Source organism: Melospiza georgiana, chromosome 6 (assembly GCF_028018845.1).
Source record: "Melospiza georgiana isolate bMelGeo1 chromosome 6, bMelGeo1.pri, whole genome shotgun sequence".
Classification (NCBI taxonomy): Eukaryota; Metazoa; Chordata; class Aves; order Passeriformes; family Passerellidae; genus Melospiza; species Melospiza georgiana.
This window is the reverse complement of record NC_080435.1, coordinates 33,233,311-33,253,230: the sequence shown is the minus strand read 5'-3', so window position 1 is coordinate 33,253,230 and position 19,920 is coordinate 33,233,311. Positions and strand designations below refer to the sequence as shown.

Sequence of the window (19,920 nt, the reverse complement as noted above, 5' to 3'; positions counted from 1 at the left end):
ACAGCATATTACAAGCTGCAAATAGGGACAGAGGAGATGCAAAAGAATTATAAAAAAAGAGGAGATGCAAAAAAATTATAAAAAAAGTCACTGCTGGCAGCACATGTGCAAGGCCAGGGTTGAGGAAGGACTGAGGCCAGGGAGAACAAATTTGTTCAAACTTTTCCTTTCGGTTTAGTCTTCCTTCACATCTAGCTTTGTCGTGCTTCTAAAACTTGCTGGAAATATAATAAAATCAGCTAAGAATCCTTTTTTTTTGGAAGGTAATTGACTTTTTCTGGTCTGAGGTATGGGCACAGTTGAGCAGAATGTTTCCTTGAGAAGTTGTGCATATCTATCTTTATTTAAATATTTAAACCAGAGAAAAACCTCCTGGACTTAGCTTTCTAGTACTCCATGGTACCATGGTCTTACTAATTATATAGTAACATATAATTTAATTATAGTTTATATTTGTCCTACATACCAGTTTTGAATTGAAGATAACCTCCCATGTGCTTTATAGTTAGTTACACAGACCAAAAGAAGGCAAGAGAGAGAGAATTCACACACCTTGCTCTGCTGTCAGGGATGCAGACAGAACAGAGACGTCCTTTTCTCTGTGCCCAGTGGGCCGGGCCGGGTGTGTGTGGGGTTTCTGGTGTCTCTGTCAGCCATGTGCTGCTGGGAGCTCGCAGTGTGTGACTCCGAGCACCGGGAGCGGAGCGCTGGCTCTGCCGGGCGCGCTCCCATCTGAGCCGCACATGTGCGCCGCGGGCACCGCGCCTCTGCTCCGCCAGCCTGGCAACGGGCACCTGCCCTTGGCAAAAATGGTGGGGTAACTCCACCTGGTCATTGACCTTCTCCTGAGTGACAAAAAACCCCAAACAGACAAAAACCCACTGCCAAAACAGAAAAAACCCAACCCAAACAAAAAAAGCAGAAAGGAGAATTAGAGCTGTACCCTTGGGGCTGACGTTCCTTTTCCACTGTAGATGTAAACCTACAGGTTTTAGTTCTAAAAGGTTTCCTGAAGGAGAACAACCACGTGAAAAATGCCTAGATCTTATTCACTCCATATAACTCAAACCTGCCCCCAAAACCACTTTGTTAGTTACTGAAATACAACAGTTAATTTTGGCAGAAGAACTTCCAAAATTTTTTCTGAGCTGTCCTGCTTACCTGGATGGTTGCAATGCACTAACCAAAGGGGAGAGCTGCATCATTTAAATTTTAAGGGAGTGAAAATTTAACATGTATTTGTATTTAGCCAAAACAGTGGTTCATATTTTTAATAACCATCCGATTTATTTTTTTTTATCAGCTGAGATTGAAACCAGAAATTCCCAGCAATGCACAAGTATCACAGAGAGTCCCAGTGCAGATTTTTGATGCTACCTCGTAATGCATCTATATAAAAACATCTGAAGCCTATGTGCACTGCCTGCCTGGGAATGTAGCTGATGACTTAAAGTGCCTTGTCTCAATGTGTGGTTCTGGCTGCCTGAATTCTTCCTCAAGCTTTCATGGGTCTGGGTGGAGGAGTACAGAAATTTTAACTGTCATTTGCTCACTTTTCTATTATTTTCTAAAAGTTTTGAAAATGAAATTCAGAATCCACTTTTTTTTGAAAAATCAAGGAGCAAGATATGAGAAAGTCTATACTGATGTAAAAAAAGATTATTTCAGATTGCATTAAAAGCCCCCAAAATTCTAGGCTGTGATAAGCAATAACTCCTCCTTGCTGTGGTACAGATGTAGATCACATAGCTTGGGGATGGATCAAATGGAAAAATTACACTGACTCACAATAAAAGTTCTGCAAAGAAAATTGGAACTTGCCACATTTGCATTTCTTTTTTTAAAGAATGCATTGTGGAAAAAAGGTAATATTCCAGTTCATATTAAAAGAGCAAAAAGGAACAGAGGTTAAAAAATCTCTCTCTCCAGAATATTTGAGATCTATGTCTTACCTTTCTGCCTAGTAATATCAATAAGTTTTCTGCTTAAAGCAATTGGAAAGAACCAATGTGTAATTTACAGCTCATACGGGTCAGAATACTCAAATTCATTAATCATGATTTTATCATATGGCATCACAACCGAGCACTATTGAGATTTTTGATTCATATAATGATGAATTTGCAGGCAATATTGTCTTTCTTTTATTTAAATTTTTGTAATTCAGTTTTTGAGGTGTAAGGGGACGTTAGATTCTGTATTTAGAGATGTACTCTCAATCTTAGCTTTGTATTAGTCTATTGTTCTATACAGAGAATTAAAAAATCATGCTATATAGATGTAACATAAACGTACTTCTCTAAACAAAAGTGTAAAAGCCAAGCCGTGTATTAGATATATTTAGAAGTCTGAAAAATGTATATTGGATAAGATCATACATAAAACTATTGAGTACTGTGCCAAGATTCTTAATAACACACTTTAGGAGTGACTACAATGACACTAGTTAGAAGAGTAGTCATGAAGAATTTCTTTTTTTAAGGATGGGGACAGGGTTTTGTGTATTCAGTTAAGTTTATTTCTAGACAATTACCCTGAATGGATGAAGTCTTGCTGAACTTCTCTCTTTAGGATCTGAAGGACCTTGAATGTTCCTTTGAAAACAGATGTTCATGAGGGACGTGATTTCCATTTTTGTTGTTAATTTGTTTCAACTTCAAATGAATGAGGAGACTAGAATTTGGGTGTTAAGTTAGATTTAGCAAATAAAAAGGAGAGAGAAAACTATGTGTACAATGGCAAGAACTTATTGAATGGATCTAAATCCTATGGTAGGTAATTTGATCTAATTTTTGCAGAAAGGCAAATGCCAGATGTTTGCTCCACTTTGATCTTAATAACACTTTAGGCTGCAGACAATAAGATTGGTTTAAAATTTATTGTCTCTTTGATTTCTCTATTCTAATGCTTTTTAAATTCTTTACACAAGACAGATCTATATATAGGCAACTGGGGTGGCATCAGAAGCATTGTGTACTTAAGACATTCTTGAAAACCTCAGTATGGAACAGTGTTTGCTTTTTTATGCATCAAAACAAAGCCAGATTTTATACAAGCAACATTCAATTTTCATTTTATTATAATGTCTCTTTTTATTTTGCGTATGAAGTTCTGACAGTCGCATCTGTGGCACAGCTCCTTATATGCTTTTATCTTTCAATAACCTTATTAAAAGTCAAGACAATATATTAAATCAACATTAGGCAGCAGGAGTTGAAAGTTAAGCTAATCTGTTCCTTTGCATTGGGAGTGTATTCTATGTAGATCTCTAATTTCACCATTGAGTTGCTTTTAGTGTTCTTTTTGTACAGAATACACTTTCTGAAAGGAGAGCTGCTGCTGAATGAACACCAGTGAAAGATTCTGAAGTACCATAACATCCCAGAAGTGTCCAACTTGCCTTTGATCTGGATCTTCCCATTCAAGGAGAGCATTGCTCTGAGAATGTCAGTTGAACTCATCTTAGAGCTGCTTTTTAAGTGGTCTCAGGTTTCTCCCACGATATCTTATGTATTCACTGCTCCTGAGAAATGGTGAAAAGCAAGTAAGACTCAGGACAAACAGCAGAGCAAGAACAATGGTTAAAAGGAAACAGCAAAAAAAAGCATGCAGAATGTCTTATCATGATTCTCTAGCATAGTTCATACCCACTGGTCCCTTAGATCCATGCATGATGTCTCAACAATTGGTTTCACTCTGCTCAGCTCAGTAGTCTGAAAGTTCAAAAAGTCAGTGTCAGTTTTTCTCTGAAAGAAATTCTGAACTTTGTCTGGTGATGAAAATACCATTGCTCAGCCAACAGAGAGAACAGCTACCCTGGCAGGTTTTCTTAAGCTGTCAGTCTTGATCAGAAGTCAGCAGGCTCCCTACTCCTGCACAACTAAGTTCAGTTCTTGTAACAAACTCCTTTGTAACCCAAAAGAAAAACTCCTTCCTTCAGAATCAAACATTTTAGTTCATTACCAGGGACAAAACATTACACACAGATGCACAAAAAAAGTTCATCTCTTTCTATCACAAGCTAAGTGAGAAGACTTGCAATTAACTCACCTCAGGAGAGAAGCTGGGTAAAACAAAAGACTCTTCCAATGAGAATTGTTCAAATGCATCTTCACATCTTTTCTTCCTTACAATTGCTATGACTACAGAGGAAAAAACATCTTTATTTATCACTATTACATTGAAATACTGTTTGCATATTTCCAAAGCACATTTTGCCAGTCCTCTCCTTGACATGATATACAACCTGTGCCATTTGAGAAGGAGCCATTTGAAATGACTGGACAAGAAAGTCACAAAACACGGGGAGGTTTCAATGGTAATTAATTTCAATGCATAAGCACTGATTACCTAAAAGGACATGAGTTTTCTATAGAGGCATGATGTTATGAGACTGAAAATCTTTTGCACCACTGGCTTTTGTGCATCATAGCTGAAAAGTGTACAAATGCTACACAGTGAAATTTAATGGAAGGCACACAAGGAAAGATTTTAGCCTCGACATTTATCTTTACCAACACATGAAACCACCTTGATCTGTTTTACTGTTGATGAAAAACGAAGGTAGTGTCTATTTCACAGGAGAGGATAGGAAGTAAGAGTCAGTGTGATGGATGGTGAAAAGAAACAGAGGGCAAGAGCAAAGAAATATGAGTGTCAGGTACTGATCTCAAAGATGAGGTCTAGTCTGCTGTCAGAATGTGTCTAAATAGCTTATTAATAACAGGAGACATATATTGGCATTAGTGTGAAAGGAGGAGTGTACTCAGTTTGTACTGTGTTGTCAGAAGCGAGCCATCTTATATTTGTTAGCTATAAATAGACTGTGCAAGTACAAATCAAGCACAGATCAATTCCTGTGAAAATATTCACTTCAAGGCATTTATCCAGCAGATAACACAGCAACAATCTCTACCATCTCTATCAAATCTGTCAAATTCATGCACAGGGACATAACTACACTTCAGGTTGACATAAAAATCCCAAAGAAGTTTTAATCTCATGAATTTGTTACAAGTAATAATTTCATTGCAAGTGCTTGAAATTTATTCTTTGATTAGTACGGGTGAAACAAACCCCACTTTCTCCCACAGGGACAAATGAGTGTTACCAGGGAAATCTTTTAATCTTCTGTAACGAGTCTAAGTGCACCAATTTAGGATGATGTCACTTTGCCTCACCAGTTCTCTTTAACCTGTTAATCCCAACAGTAGCTCGATTCCTATCTGGGGCTGACATGCTGGGAAAAGGAAGACCAAAATCACTTGTTGAGGTGACACTGAAGGGTTTATGCTAAGGGAAACCCCTGGAAAGTGGGGTACTTACATCTTATTTTGCCGGCAAGGGATTGAATTAAGGGAGGCCTGCAGGACCAGAAGTACATCTGTGGGGCATCCTTGACAAGTTCAACAGCTTGCTGCTGAAATCTCTCCCTATCAATGTCAGAACAACCAGCATCTGATTTATTATTACATGCCAGATATTTGAATGATATTTAGGGAATGTTCCATTCAATATTGCAAGTCCTGCTTGATTTAGGCAGGGTTTCATCTCCAGTGACTTATAATAAGTATGTTTTTCTTTGATTTACTATTTCTTTGGCAATATTAACTAGTCTTGTTTCTGGAGTTTTTTGGATTTCAGAGGCTTCAATAATTCAATTTGCTGATGAACAGCATACTGCCCAATAGCTAGAGAAATGGGTTCTCCAGTAACCTATGGATTGTGTCTCTAGGAATAAACTAGTCATAGGGTCTATTCAAATGAAATGCTACAAAGGAGTTACAGACTGTAGCCTTCCCTCAGGGTTCATTGTTGGTGATGATGAGAAGTGTATACCTGCAGCATTCATTCAGGTCAAAATAGCCTGGAAGCTGGGGTGGCAGCTTTAAATTTTCCAGCTTCAGCCTCATCTGTTTGTCTTTGCATAAAACGCTAACCTTACAGCACAGCCTCAGACAGGACTGGTTTCATGCAGAGGACACAAGTGCCAAAGCCTGTGTGTAGGGCAGTGTTTGACTTCCATAAGGTAAGGCCTGGAGTGCACATGACCCTGTGAGCTGGGATCAGATGTTACACCCCGAGGCACAGGTCAGCATGTCCGTCATGCACAGACGAGATCGGCTGCACCTCTCGGTTGGAGAGGGATGTTATTTTCTTAAGGAGCAGGATGTTATTCCTAGAGGTCTGCCCCTTGGTAGGGTCAAGAGTAATATTTTATGGTTAATGTTTATGATTAATTTTGGCTGTGGCCTTTCCTTTCAGAATTTGTATGGTGTCAGTTCAAGTTGGTAAGGGGAAAGCTTGACAAGGTTAAGGCGTGAACCGTATACTCACTTTTCCTTCCAAAGTAAATACTACAACAACAATGCACATGGGAACCAAGCAGCACATTCCTAAATCAAACCAGAAGATTCATACAGGGAACTAAAACAGTAGGGTCCAAGAGAGTGGGTTTTGCCTTTTGTTTTTTTAGTCCAAAGGATACACTTTCAGAAAGATGCCTTGGGAATTAGGTCAAAATAATCCCAGGAGCAAAAAGGGCAGTTGGGCATCAGATTTCTTGTGCTCACATTACTTAAAAATTAATATTGTCTTCACCCCCATTCTCTCAAAAACTCTGCTGAAGTAAGGTGACTGATTCTCAGCTGTTTAATGCTGTTCCAAGGAAAGAACACGCATCACAATGTGATCCAAGTTTACACTAATTCTTACTTTTGGAAAATGTCCCAATCAACTTCCCAACTTTGAATAGGATCTTTAGATTCACATGCAACTTGCTCTCTTTTTAAGTATGTGAACTTGGAAACTGTTTTCCCTTCATGTTTTTTATTAATGTCATGATTTGTCAATAGGCTTGCAAGTAGACTTGGTTTGATATTTTAGAAGATACTTAAGATCAGAAGAGATGGGGAACCTCTTTTAAAATCTCAAGATGTTTTTGTTGCAGGGACATAGCATATAGTCCCATAGCTTGCTTTCTGTGGCAGCTTCAGCAAACAGAGAGCAAAGTACTCTTGTGATATTGTGAAAACCTCCAAAAATACTACTGTATATAAGCAATAAATAAAACTTCAGAAGTGTGTGCATGAAGCAGTCTCAGAAACCCATCTTAGATCTGCATCACCCTTTTGGAGTGTTGGAATGTATCATCCAAGGGGTGTGGTGGGGAAGATCATTGTATGAAAGTTTCTGATAATGACTTTGAATCTGGAAGAGAGGACAAAATTCTAGCCTTGGCCTTGTTTGTTACTCATTCTTAGGAAATATTTTTTTAGAATCAGAGAATATATTTCACACTGAGCTTTGATTTAAAATTCTGAGCAATTAAATAATCTTTCAAATTTTTAATAGCACTGAACTTCAGACCCTAAGGGTAGCAATGTGATCCATAATTAAAACCTTATCATGAATGCATAGCCTTTTCAGGACATTTGCATTGCACCACTGCACTTCTCAAAGACAGGATTGCTATGGTTGCTGTGAATCACATATAAAATGAGCACTGTCAGCCTTCATAAACACTTCAGCGGAAATCAAAGATTCTCAAAGTGAAAAAAAAAAGGGGCATTAGCACACTTATCTGATTTACAGTCAATCAATAGCCAAAAATACTGCTACAGATGCTGCAAGAGTGACTGGCAAAGAAAATTAAAACATCACAATGTTTCCATTTTTGAGGTTAATAAGAGAAGCAAAAGAAAAAATACTGACCTCAGAATTTAAAAATGTTTCCCTTGACTCACACACATGGTTTTTTGGAGCTCAACTGTGTATGGCCATTTGTGGGTTAAGCTTTTTGTAACAAGTTGATTTCAAGTTTTACTGCTCAGCTACTTATGTATTTATAAAATTCTCAATGGTTGATTTACACTGTCTTGATTAGTTATGAATCATAGAGTGCAGTTTTGTGCCTGACTCTGTGACTAATTGAATCTGAAATGAAAACTTGTAAGTACTAACATACTTACAAGTATGACCAAAAATATGGCAGAGAAATTTAGAGATCAATTATTGGAGCAATTTCAAATGGCTTAATCATTTCAGTCTTGGAATTTGCAGCTTGAATAAATCTTATTATTAGTAATGAACAAATATTGGAGCTGGATAAATGCACATGAAACTAGCAATGGTTTCTTAAACAGGGAGGGAGAGAGAGGAAGAAAAATTTACAAAGAGGAAACAATGCAAAAGGAAAAAAAAAGAAAGAAGTCTTAGAAGTCTTATAACACACTGTGACTGAAAATATTATTCCTCACTCACCCCTCACATTCTTTTTAAGAAGCTGCAGAGGGTTTTCATGAAGGCCCAGCATGCCTAAACAAGTTTCACTCAAAAAGAATAAGTTGTAAAAGTTAAATCACCACTCATTTCTTTTGAGCCTGTCTTCAGTTGTGATCTGTGGAGCTTTAGTTTCTCCTTTCAGGCATAGATAAAACAGTACTGTAAGACCAAACTTGAAAACCCCTAACTTTTCCCAAGTGTCTGGGAATTGCCTTTATAAGAACAGCATTTCTTCAAGCACCAGTCTGTATAGGAAATGACCTATATGCAACCCAGGAACTTCTGAAGCCCATACACCTGTTCATTTATTATCCTACAGGAAAGATTTGGCATGTTCATGAACGTGTCAAAGATTGTCCCTAAGAAGCAAAAAGCCCTAGAGCAAATGGACACAATGAAATGTAACAATTATATAGAAACCAAAACCAAGACTTGCAAACTGTTTTCAACATATTTTTTGATCCTTACCAAAAACCTAGCATGCCTGGCTTTGACGCTTGCACTTTTTTTGCATCTGGAAGCCCTTGGTTTGTTGACTTAACAGTAGCGGCACTCTCAAGAGCAAGGACTGCTTTGTTTGACCTACTGTATTCATCAATATTTGCATTGCTAATTTCATTATTTTGTAAAGGACCTTGGGATTTGTCTCATGAAAGAGGTTACACATAGAAGTCCCCAGTCTGCTTTGATTAAAGTTTTTTGACCAACACATCTCAAATGCTCATTTGCTTTTAAATTATTTCAATAACTACAGTTATCCAGCTTTTAGCGTTGATTTTGCATTAGGTGTCCTTTCCTAAACAACTCATGTATGAAAATTTCATTGTAGATTGCTGAAATACAGATATTAGATCTATGACTGGATCAACTTCTTTTGCCATATCAACAGAATAGCTTCTCTTAGAGATATATATGCATTCATATTTTTAAAAAATATACATATGCCTATATATGTACCTGCATATTTATATAAAGCAATTTAAAAACTGCCTGCTTTTATTTCTAGATTTGACCCCTGGATAAATGGCTGTGATATTTACAGACATGAAACAATTAATCTCTGAAATTATTTAATTGCATAGCTCTAATCTGCCATTTAATTAGAGGCAGCAGTTTGCTGTATAGGATTTTAAATCAGTGTTTCACAAATTATTTCTGTATGTATAAAGTAACATTGTCAACAGCCCCAGAGCTGAAATACATTAGCAAATAATAAATAATACTGCATCATAGAAAATAGGATTTATGTCTGATGAGAACTTTGTGTGTTCAGAAGAGTAGCATTTATTTTAGACCTTCAGGATTGGCCTTACAAATTTGGACTTCTGTTCAACACGTATGTTATTATTTTCGAAAAGAAATTCACTTTATCTGATATATTTTCTTCCCTGCATGTGGTATTTTTATCTCAGAATAACACAGGCACAACTGTATGGCAAATACTGCTTTTCAGCTAGGTGTTGTGTTGCTAAAAACATCCTGCAATCAAAGAAGCATAAAGAAAGTTCAAGAACTTCAGGCTCCAGCACTTCTTTTGGACCCAAGGACTGAATTCAGGTTCTTAATGAATGAAGCTAGCTGTTCAGGTGAATAAACCATCTGTCATCTGACATCCTGGCATATCAGGATTCCAAACAAAAATGCTTATGAAGTCCATCTTTTCAGCAGCACATCAATTTTTTTTTTAGAGGATCATGAAATTGGACTGCAAATAATATGAGAAGGAACAGAGACCTGTCTATAAGCTGGATTGCTTTGCTCAGCTACTTTTAATTAGGATGATGTAACTAATTACATACTACTTAACTATTCAGTGTTTATCTTGATATTTCTAACATGCTCATCATTGTGGCATCTGGTATGTCTTTATGGACTCACAGAATGGTTTGGGTTGGAAAGGACCTTAAAGATTATCAGATTCCAGCCCCCCTGCCACGTGCCCACTAGACCACGTTGGTCTGGTGCAATTCCTACATGTCCCTTCTACAGAAAATTGATTGCAAACAGTTCTTCATATTTGGTTAATGTCTGCACCTTGGTGATTGTTTTTTGGCCATGTATCTTCAATTCATCTATGTAGCTGAAATCCTTAGATACTTGTCTTTTCCAGTCAAACCATGATGAAAAATGCAGATTTTTCAACCCAAAATCCATTGATCATGCTGCTGCAGATTTGCCGAGTTTCTCCACTCCCTCTTTTAACCTGTTGTGATTTTCAGGGTCAGTCATAGAATATATTTGCTCTTAATTTCTCTTGACATGATCACTCCAACCTCTGCTTGACTAAGGATAAGGATTTTCAAACATATACATTAATAATGTTTCCAGAAACATCTAAAACCAAATCACAGTCTTCTGGTTTTAAATTTATGTGATGTGTGAAGCTAAAATCCTACTCAAAATTGCCTAAAACAAATCTGTCTTTCAAGAGTTGCTGAGCATCCTGCTGAAGATGCTTCCAGTTCCTGTAGTCCCCAAAATGGTTAGTTGCTGAATGAAATCACAGCAAAATTTTCTACTGAAACTGTAATTGTTTTCTGTTCTGGCTGCAGGAAAACTGGAAAAAAAAAACATTAATGACAGTAAGGTTTCCTACACTATCAATATAGTTATACAAGTAACAGTAAAATCTAGACAAAATTATAATTAAATTCATAGTTTTTTTCTTCCCCTAGAAAACAGGATACAAATATTAATGTTTGGAGACATGGATGATAGAAAACACTGTGATTCTATTTTATTATGATTTTTTGTTAGTATGGTCTGAGTTACTGAAAAGCTTTTCAATATTATGCATCTGGAAATGTGAAGTTGCCAAAAGTAGGATGAGAACTAAAGAAAATCTTCATCTTCAGATGTGTGCAAATTGTTTCAGATTCACCCCCCAAAAATACTGTCAAGACATTGACTTCAGAAAGGTAGATATTCAAATTCTTTGTAGATATGAGAAATAATGCCCTTTTTAACAAGCACACTGAACCTGGGATATTAACTGTATCAGTAAAGTGTTGCAAATAAAAGAAGTTATTTACACAGAATTTTTCAGAGAAACCTACAGTATCCCAATAACACATTTGGCATACAAAAAAGAAAACTGAAAAAATTATCAAAAATACTGAGGAGGAAAATATAGTCTTTTATTTACAATGTCTCCTTAAGAATTTAGTTTAAAAATAAATACTCCATACCACTACAATAACTTTTACAAAGTCATTCATAGCACATGTTAGTTTTTGAGAAAATTATACTTTCAGATACACAGTAGAAACACACACACACACACACACACACACACACACACACACACACACACACACACACACACACACACATATATAATTACAACATGGAGCAGGGAAAAAGCACCTGAATCTATTTAACTTATTCTTTTAAGACATTTGTAACATATTTAATCAGGAACTATTCCAAGGAGTTTAATTCTGAAAACCAAAAAAAGCTAAACCACATTAATGTTCCATTATTTTTGCTTTACATATCGTAGGATGATAAATGCAAAGTTGATTTCAATTCAAAGGACAGCAAATATATAATTGCTGACTGTATTTGCAAACATTCAATCAAAGCTCTGATTTTATTAAAGCAAATCCCACATGGACATCAGAGGCCTAAATGCTATTATGTCTGTGAAACTTGCTAGGTACACATAGAACACTATCAACATTGCAAGAGATTTTACCATTTTGCTACATCTTCAAAGAGAAGTTAAGCAGCCAAAGAGGCCTCTCTTTTGATGATTTTGTATCATATGGAGAGAAGAGAGGGAAGCATACCAACAATAATAATGTTCAACAGTGCAAATATTTAACTCAGAATGATTGGAAAGGAAAAAGAACCCAAATAGCTAAAGGGAGGTTGAAAATCATACTATAATCCTACTGAAAACACTTTCCAGTGGTCAGGTCTTGATTTTTCATGTCATATTATTTTTCCATTTTTGCTGTCTTAGCTTACAAATGTGAAAGAGCTTTTAGTACAGTGAGCAGTAGCTAAGTACACTGGCAGGGGCAGCTTTTGTTCTTGAGGCTGATATACCCTCCACCAAAATATATATCTGTGTCATTATATATATCTGTATTTCTTAAAGTATATAGCTCTGTTATTCCTGGAGAACATGCAGTCAGTCATCATCTGGGCATTCACAGCTTTGCTGAAAGCACCTACAAGAAACTGCTTTTATCAACTCTCTGTGCAAAAACCTTATCCAGTCCCATCTGACAAGGAGCATGAGCCTTCCTTTGCAACAGGTATCACTGGTTTCAAAACCACTGCAATATGACAAGCACATTTCATTTGACATAGCTTTTCTGAACTTGGCCCCAAAAAATCTGTTCAATTTCCCTCTCAAGTCTCTCCCTTTTCTGAGCTATATGGAGATGAAAGTGTGTTGTTCAGGCTACATGCCTGATGAGCACACACAGATTATTTCACTTGACCACAGTAGCACTCAGGCCCCCATAGAAACTTATCCAAGAAAAGCTGGCTTGATTGTCTGATATAACATAATCTTTTAATTAAACAAAGCCCAAACAAACCCAAGCAAACACTTGAGTTCAAAAGAAAATCCACAAGGAAGATATAGTGAGGTTAATATTGTTGTTTCAATGGCACTGCAATGCTTTCACTCTTTACAGGCCTTCTAAAACACACTGGACTGTAACACAAACTCTAAAAATTAATAGAATGAGAAAAAAGTATTGTTTTTATCTGGAATTAAATCAGTTTTATTTATTCACCTTCCTGTCAGATATGAAAAAAAAAAAGTCTAGAATAGAACTGTGAGCTTGTTCTGCTTTGATTAATTACAAAATGGTATGCTCCCATATAAAATCTAGAAGATACCCACACCACAAAAAATCATCCTAATCAATAGAAAAAAAAATTATAAGAACATGGCTTTTTTTCCAGTTAATAGTGATTAGCTACTATTGGCAATACACCCCTAAAACTACTTTACACCTAAGAAGTATCAGGGGCTATACAGCATCTATGTTAATATGCTGAAAACTGATGCTCCAAGCTATGGGAAGCAGTGCCATAATCTTAGATTGGTATCCAGTTTCTGCAGTTTCTATAACATCCTGTTTGTGGATAGCTGCTCAGGATTTATTTAACAACAATGGAATGTATTTACAACATGCCAAATGAGACAGTAAAAGTACTAAACTACAAGCTTGGCCCCTCTAGGAGAAGTCAGAGAGAAAATGTACTATATAAAGTACTCAAATGCATATTTCAGAGATTGAAAAATCATCTTGTGGAAGATTAAAAAAATTAAAGAAAATTATCAACCAGTCAACAGATGTAATAGGTCCTCTTTCTACAGTCACTTGAATTTCTATAGTGATGCCATTCATCAGTACCAATATAGTACACAAATCTCAGCCTGTCAGTACTCTTCAGGTCTTTGAGCTGACCAAATACATTATGGTTCAATGTCAATCATAAAATCATCCTAACATTCTTAGTATTATTTTGTGCCACAGTAAACTTCTAATTGCAATGAAGGCTGCAGTCATCAGTGATGACAGACTGGCCCCATCACTTGGCCCTATGATACAAGTACCAGCTTATGATTAAGAGAGGCTGAGAAGGCAGATGTCATGGCAGCTAAACTCATCTTACCTCTAGGAAAATATCAATGTTCTTGCCAGGACAACACTGGGAAAACTGAAACACAGCTGTCTGTCAGGACTCTGTTGATGGATTGCTCTTTTAACAGCTTTTTAGTCAATATTCTACTGGTCAAAGCACAAGAGTAAGACAATAAAAGTGATTTTGTTCATATCAAATAATCATATGATCAGTATATAGGCACAGGATGATGTTCATATACATGAATGCAGCATTTCTGAAATCTGTAGAACCTAATGAGCGGATACATACAACTCTACAAAACTTTTGCTATTTTGGAAGAGTCTTCTAGCTTTTACCTTAATCTAGAAATATAGGTATGATCTCTTTCCCTTTTGAAAATCAACCATTGAGATTATTTTCCAGTCTCCCTTCCAGGAGTCCTGAAGGCAGTCTATGCTCAGGGAATTCTGCAGCGTAGCTCCTGAGAAACAAGCTGCTGGAAACTGATGGATAAAGCAAAGATGCCCTGAAACAGCTTTCTCCATCCTCCAAAAGCTCCCAGGACTCCACAACCTTTGTAGGCAGATCATACCACAGAAAAGAAATCATGTCCCACACTGGGACAGTTCAGTACAGTTTTCCTAACAATATTCTAAAAGATTTTATCCAGTCCCATGACCCCATGGTGTTCCCTATGGATATTTTTTACCATGTGGGCCAGAGGAATACATACATAAGTAAACCTGCATGCATATATAAGCACTATCAGCCTGTATAAAAAGGCTTCTTATTTACTCAATATTAGCTTATTGAAGGTGAAATTGAGGTGAAAAAGTATGAAATGAAATTAACCAGAAACAGCTAATGAAAAAAAAAAGTGCAACCTTTAGTTTAGTCTGAGATGACACCTGGCAGGAGATCACAGGAAATGCAGTGCTGTTCCACATTAGGGAAAAGCTTATGTCACTTGATAATGTCCTCCCAGGAAGGTGGAGCACTCCGTCTCTAAGTTATTTATCAGTTCAGCATTTTTACTTCATTGGTTCTTACATTATACAATCTTTTATATCCCGTGCTTAAATTTTACTAACAGGTCCTAATTTAAAAGCTTGAATTCTATGATGTATCAAATAAAAATTTAAATACAGTTGAAGTTTGCAAAATTTCCTAAGATGGTACTGTTTAAGTATACCTCATTTTCACCAAGTGGAAAAAAAAAATTGTAACGTTGTTAGGAATACTTTTAAATTGAGAGAATTGTTTATAAAAACAAGCAAGAAAAGGTCTTGCAGGCATTTTGAAAAAAAAAACTTGCAAAGCCAAGTATTTTTGATGAGGTCTACCAATTTTGCTTGCACAAATTCTGAACTTTAGATCTCCAAAACAGTTGCATAAAATTCTTATGGTTTAAACCGTATTTAGCAGTGGAAATATTTAGTAATGATATTAGCAGGCCATATCTAAAATAGAGACAGTTATTTAAATCTGGCACCATGTTAACTGTACCCAAGGTAAAGTCTCATGTAGATGCTCAAACCTTTGACTACTAAGGAACTAGGGTTTCTAGGATTCTGGAATTTCTCACTGTGCAATCCAAAATGCCAGTTTTCTCAGACCTAGCCTGGGAATCTCCAAAACAGTGTTTAATTTCAGAGCATATAAATTTTCTACCTTAATGCCGTAGGATGCATCAAACAAATGTTAATTATTAATAATTTGAAATAGAAATATTTCTATACAGAAACTGAAGTTCATACTTTCAGTTTTGATGCAAAAAATTCAAAGTTAAATATAAAAGTTCAATATTCAATATATACATTTACAACGCTATGATAAAACACAAGGCAAAACAATTGCAGGGGTTAATGATGGCAAAACACCTGGGTAGTTCTCATAGTTAGATAAAAACCTAATGAAAAAAGGATTTTTCAGACCTCAAAGACACTAAAAGGTCATCCATTTTAAAATCAACAAGTGATAATGTTGTAAATAATGTAAAGAGCACTTTGCAATTTATTATCTACTCATTCTACACTGAATTCTTCCTAATAATTTGATTTATAAATCAGTACTGTATATTGTCATTGTGGGTAATAAGCACCTAATGAGTAACGTGGGTTTTAATACTCCTATGCTTTACAGCCTTTGAGAAGCTTGGCAGTAACAGAAGAAATGAAACCAAAACACAACAGAAAATTCCCCCTCTTAAGCCACATCTACTTTGCAGTCACAGAAGTGACTTCTGTGAAGTGTTGAGGTATTTTAAGTTAAATAGACCAGAAAATTGTAACTGTCTGGCTATTGCTGCTTGGCTTAACTGAGTCCATTCTTTACTTCCTTGACAGCAATGTAGACATGTACTACAGACTTCTGTTCCATTCCATCTTTGTAGTTTCCTTCTGTTCTCCTTCTGTCCTTTTATTCTCCCCAAACTAGGAAGCTCAAGGTAAAGTGAGGCATCAAACTAAGGCTTAAAGCTTAAAACATAATGCTTGGTGACCTTTGGTGACCCCAAAGATGAGTGGTGGTTGATGCACATTTGTTATGCCTGAAGTGTCTAAATATTTCAGAAATAAACAGCTTATGTGGACATATCTGTAAATATCTCCTCTCTAATACACAATTTTAGTTAAAGCCAGCTACTGTGGCTTCAATCACTGCCTGAAGACACTTGTGGGTATCACTGGGGGAGAAAGTGTGATATTTACCTGATGAATGCCATCCAGAAGTCTTACAGTCTTCATTAAGACAATGAATACAATAATCTAGGTGAATTCTTCTTTTCATTTTAAAATAGTTCAATTAGTAGTAGAGGATTTAAGTCATGGGTTAAACTGGAATCAGAAACTCAGACTTGAGAGGAAAATCAATACAAATGAAAATTAGAAAGAGACAAGGTCCCTGTGCTACATAAGTTTTTGAATCTTCTAAAAAATAGCATTAACTCTCAAAACCCTGGCAAATTGCTAATTTGATAAAAGAATTATAAGTCTGATCAAGGAATGCTTTAAATGAATAATTTTAATTTTAATCCCTTTTTATATACATTTTTCAACATTTCAAAATGAAGTCAATTTGAACTGAAAAATGAAAATTCACATTTAGAAATTTTAAAACAGGATATTTCAATAAGTTAAAACCTTTTTTCCACAATATACTTTTAATGGGAATTATTAAGACCATCAATTTTCACAAACAGTGCTGCTCTTGCTGAATAATACTTCAAGTAATTAATTTCATTGAAAAAACTCTCAGTCAGGTCAAATGGCAATATACACTATCTTCATGATAGATAGAAAACTATATAAAAAATAAACACTGTTTGCTTAAACACTCATCAGAATTGCCTTGCTTGCTATTGTTCTTTGGCTTTTATAGGCATTATTGCTCCTCTTATTTATCACTAATAGTGTTGAAAAGAAATGTATGTCACCTAGTTAGTGGAAGACAGGAAACTTAAATCTTTGGAATTTTCTTTTTCTCTGCAATGGGACTAGCCAGAATACAAATCAGATTATTTTTGCTGGCATGTTGTTGACTGCTTTCATAAGAATTATGCTTACATATCTTGAGTATATCTGTAGCAGGTCTAAACTCTCAAGCATACAAGAGACTCTTGAGTCTTTTGTTTTCATTTATGCAGGAATGAGAGGGACACTAATTTAAGAAATCTGCACTGAAATCCTAAGTTAATTTATGAATCTGTCTCCAAAACTGCTATTTTTCTTAATATAAATGTACACTGCTAGGGGGGACTTTGCCTAGGTTTAATCTCAGTCTCTATGGAATTTGCTGTATGATAACTGATGTCTGTCTCATGCATATTCTTTCCAGTTTCAAAGCAAAGGACTAATGCTTTTCCCCTACTAGCTTTTTGAACCTCTTTGCTTCACCTAATTTCTCTTTGTAACCAACTTCATACACCATTATCATAAACTCATTTTCTCTCTTGTGGACAGCAAGCAGAATCACTTTTCTCTTTTACCTTAAATTAACTTCTGCTTCGAGATTTCTCCTCCTAAGAATCCAAATCCTTAAAATGCAATAAAAATCTTCATTTAATGGTGGATATTCAGTAGGGTTATTTTTAGGCTCTGCCACTTTATGGCAATGGTTGTAATGTTACAGGAGGACAGCAAGACCCTGGTAATTCTTTCTGAAGTTTTACTTATTATATTATGTGTGTATATATATAGATATATATATATATATAGATATATATATACACATATAAAACCCATATATATATATTTATATATATATATAAATATGTAGGTATGCTTGACACATTCTTCATACAAATACAGAGGAACAAGAGCAGGCTGCATAATGTATTTTAGAGTGAGATAATTGCTGTTAAAAAGAAAGCTTTCAATGGAATTAAAAGTCAAATGTTTAATGGCAAATGCCTAACTTCATGGAGAGATATTATTGTATCTTAATGAAAAATGACCTATAAACTCATCACTTTATGGAATTGTTATTTGCAATATATATTGAAATAAAAATATACATTTTATAATATTTTCTTTCGAAGCTCAAAATTTAGGAAATGTTAGATTAAAACCATAAAAATAATAAATCTGTTATGCCATCAATCACAAAACTAAAGAATTTGAATATTCCTTTTTATGTGCAAAATATTACTCCCATTTCAATGAATGGCATAAGCTGAAGCTTCTATAAAAATATTCATAGTAAAATACAGCATGAATCTATACTTACATTTAATCAGTTTTAGAAAGATGCATCCAATAGTTAGTCACTGTAAAATTATTTAGAATCAGTCAATCTTACCTCAGTTACTGCTGAAGTAACAAAAAGTATGCTGCAATAGACCTTTGTGAACTGAATGGCATATTTGCTCTCATCTACATAAAGCCCTGTAAATAACCTACAGGTTGTTAGTCATTACTTAACTCAGCATCCAAAATGCTCATTTTAGCTCTTCCATATTAATACATTATACACAGAATATTTTAATAAACCATTGACAACAAGATGCATTTTAAGCAATGTAAAGAACAGTTACAGAAAAAAAAATTGACTTCCCACGTAAAGACCTTCTTAGAATTCCCTCCACTGAACATACAAACCCCTCTTGAAGGAACTCAAAAGTCTTTAATGGATTGTCTTGGGACAGATCAGCAAAGCAGAATTCAGTATCTAACATAAGGTGCTTCCTGGGCCATTGGTGTAGTAAAGCATCAGGCAATGTATGAAATCCCTGCACCGTTTTCATTCATCTTCCTTCAGTTGGCAGTCACACTGGCTTCCTTCTGACGTAGTCTTTCTTTCTGTTAAAGAAAAAAAAAGAGTTTTATTTTAATTCTTGTCTATAATTTTCCATCTCCTCTCAAGTTCCCATGAGCTTTTGGTCTAGAAGATGAAGAAGTAAGTCAGTTTCAGTTTTCTTTAATTAAAAAATGCTTGGAGCACTCAAAGAAGGTTTAAAACTTTGAAACACATTACTTACTGAGTTTGCTTTCACTACATACTTGTCAAATACTGTGTACCTTTAAAAATGCACATCTGTGATGACCACTGCAGCTAGAGAAAACGAGATACATTACAAATTCATGTGACTCTAATACCTGGTCATGGAATGGCTTCTGCTGACATAAGGGCTCTAATTTAGCATTAGCTAGATGATCTTGTTTAATGACCTCTTTCCAGGCAAGTGCAGTCATTCATATCTCTGCTGCCTGATCTGCAACTGATATGCTCTGCTGGGAATGCAAATAATACCCTGATTCCTTCATGTACATTTTCTTCCCTTCTCTTGCCTTCTAGAGTTTGAGAAATGCTTGTCTAACCTATATGCCTTGCACACAGATAAAAAAAGGAATTATATACAATGCAAATTATCAGCTCTCTTACTGTGTTGTATCAAAAACACTGGTGTACATTAAAGAAAAAATGGGGATTTAATCCCTTCTACCACTATTCCGCAGAGAAAACAAGATTTTTAAGGTCTTGAAAAAACCAGACACTCCAGCCATTGGACAAATATATCTAGTGAGCTTCTGCACTTGGAAGCAT

At 35.7% G+C, this 19,920-nt stretch overlaps 1 protein-coding gene across 4 annotated transcripts in view; it reads right to left on the bottom strand.

Moving 5' to 3' along the window:
* Window positions 1-11,594: 11,594 nt before the first annotated feature.
* Window positions 11,595-19,920, bottom strand: part of FMN1 (formin 1) — a 172,260-nt gene continuing 163,934 nt past the window's right edge. For all 4 annotated transcript variants that reach the window (XM_058025797.1, XM_058025796.1, XM_058025799.1 and 1 more), the window contains one exon: window positions 11,595-19,175. In XM_058025797.1, coding sequence (XP_057881780.1) covers window positions 19,131-19,175 — 45 coding nt within the window. In that variant the 3' untranslated portion in view covers window positions 11,595-19,130. The remainder of the gene's footprint in view (window positions 19,176-19,920) is intronic.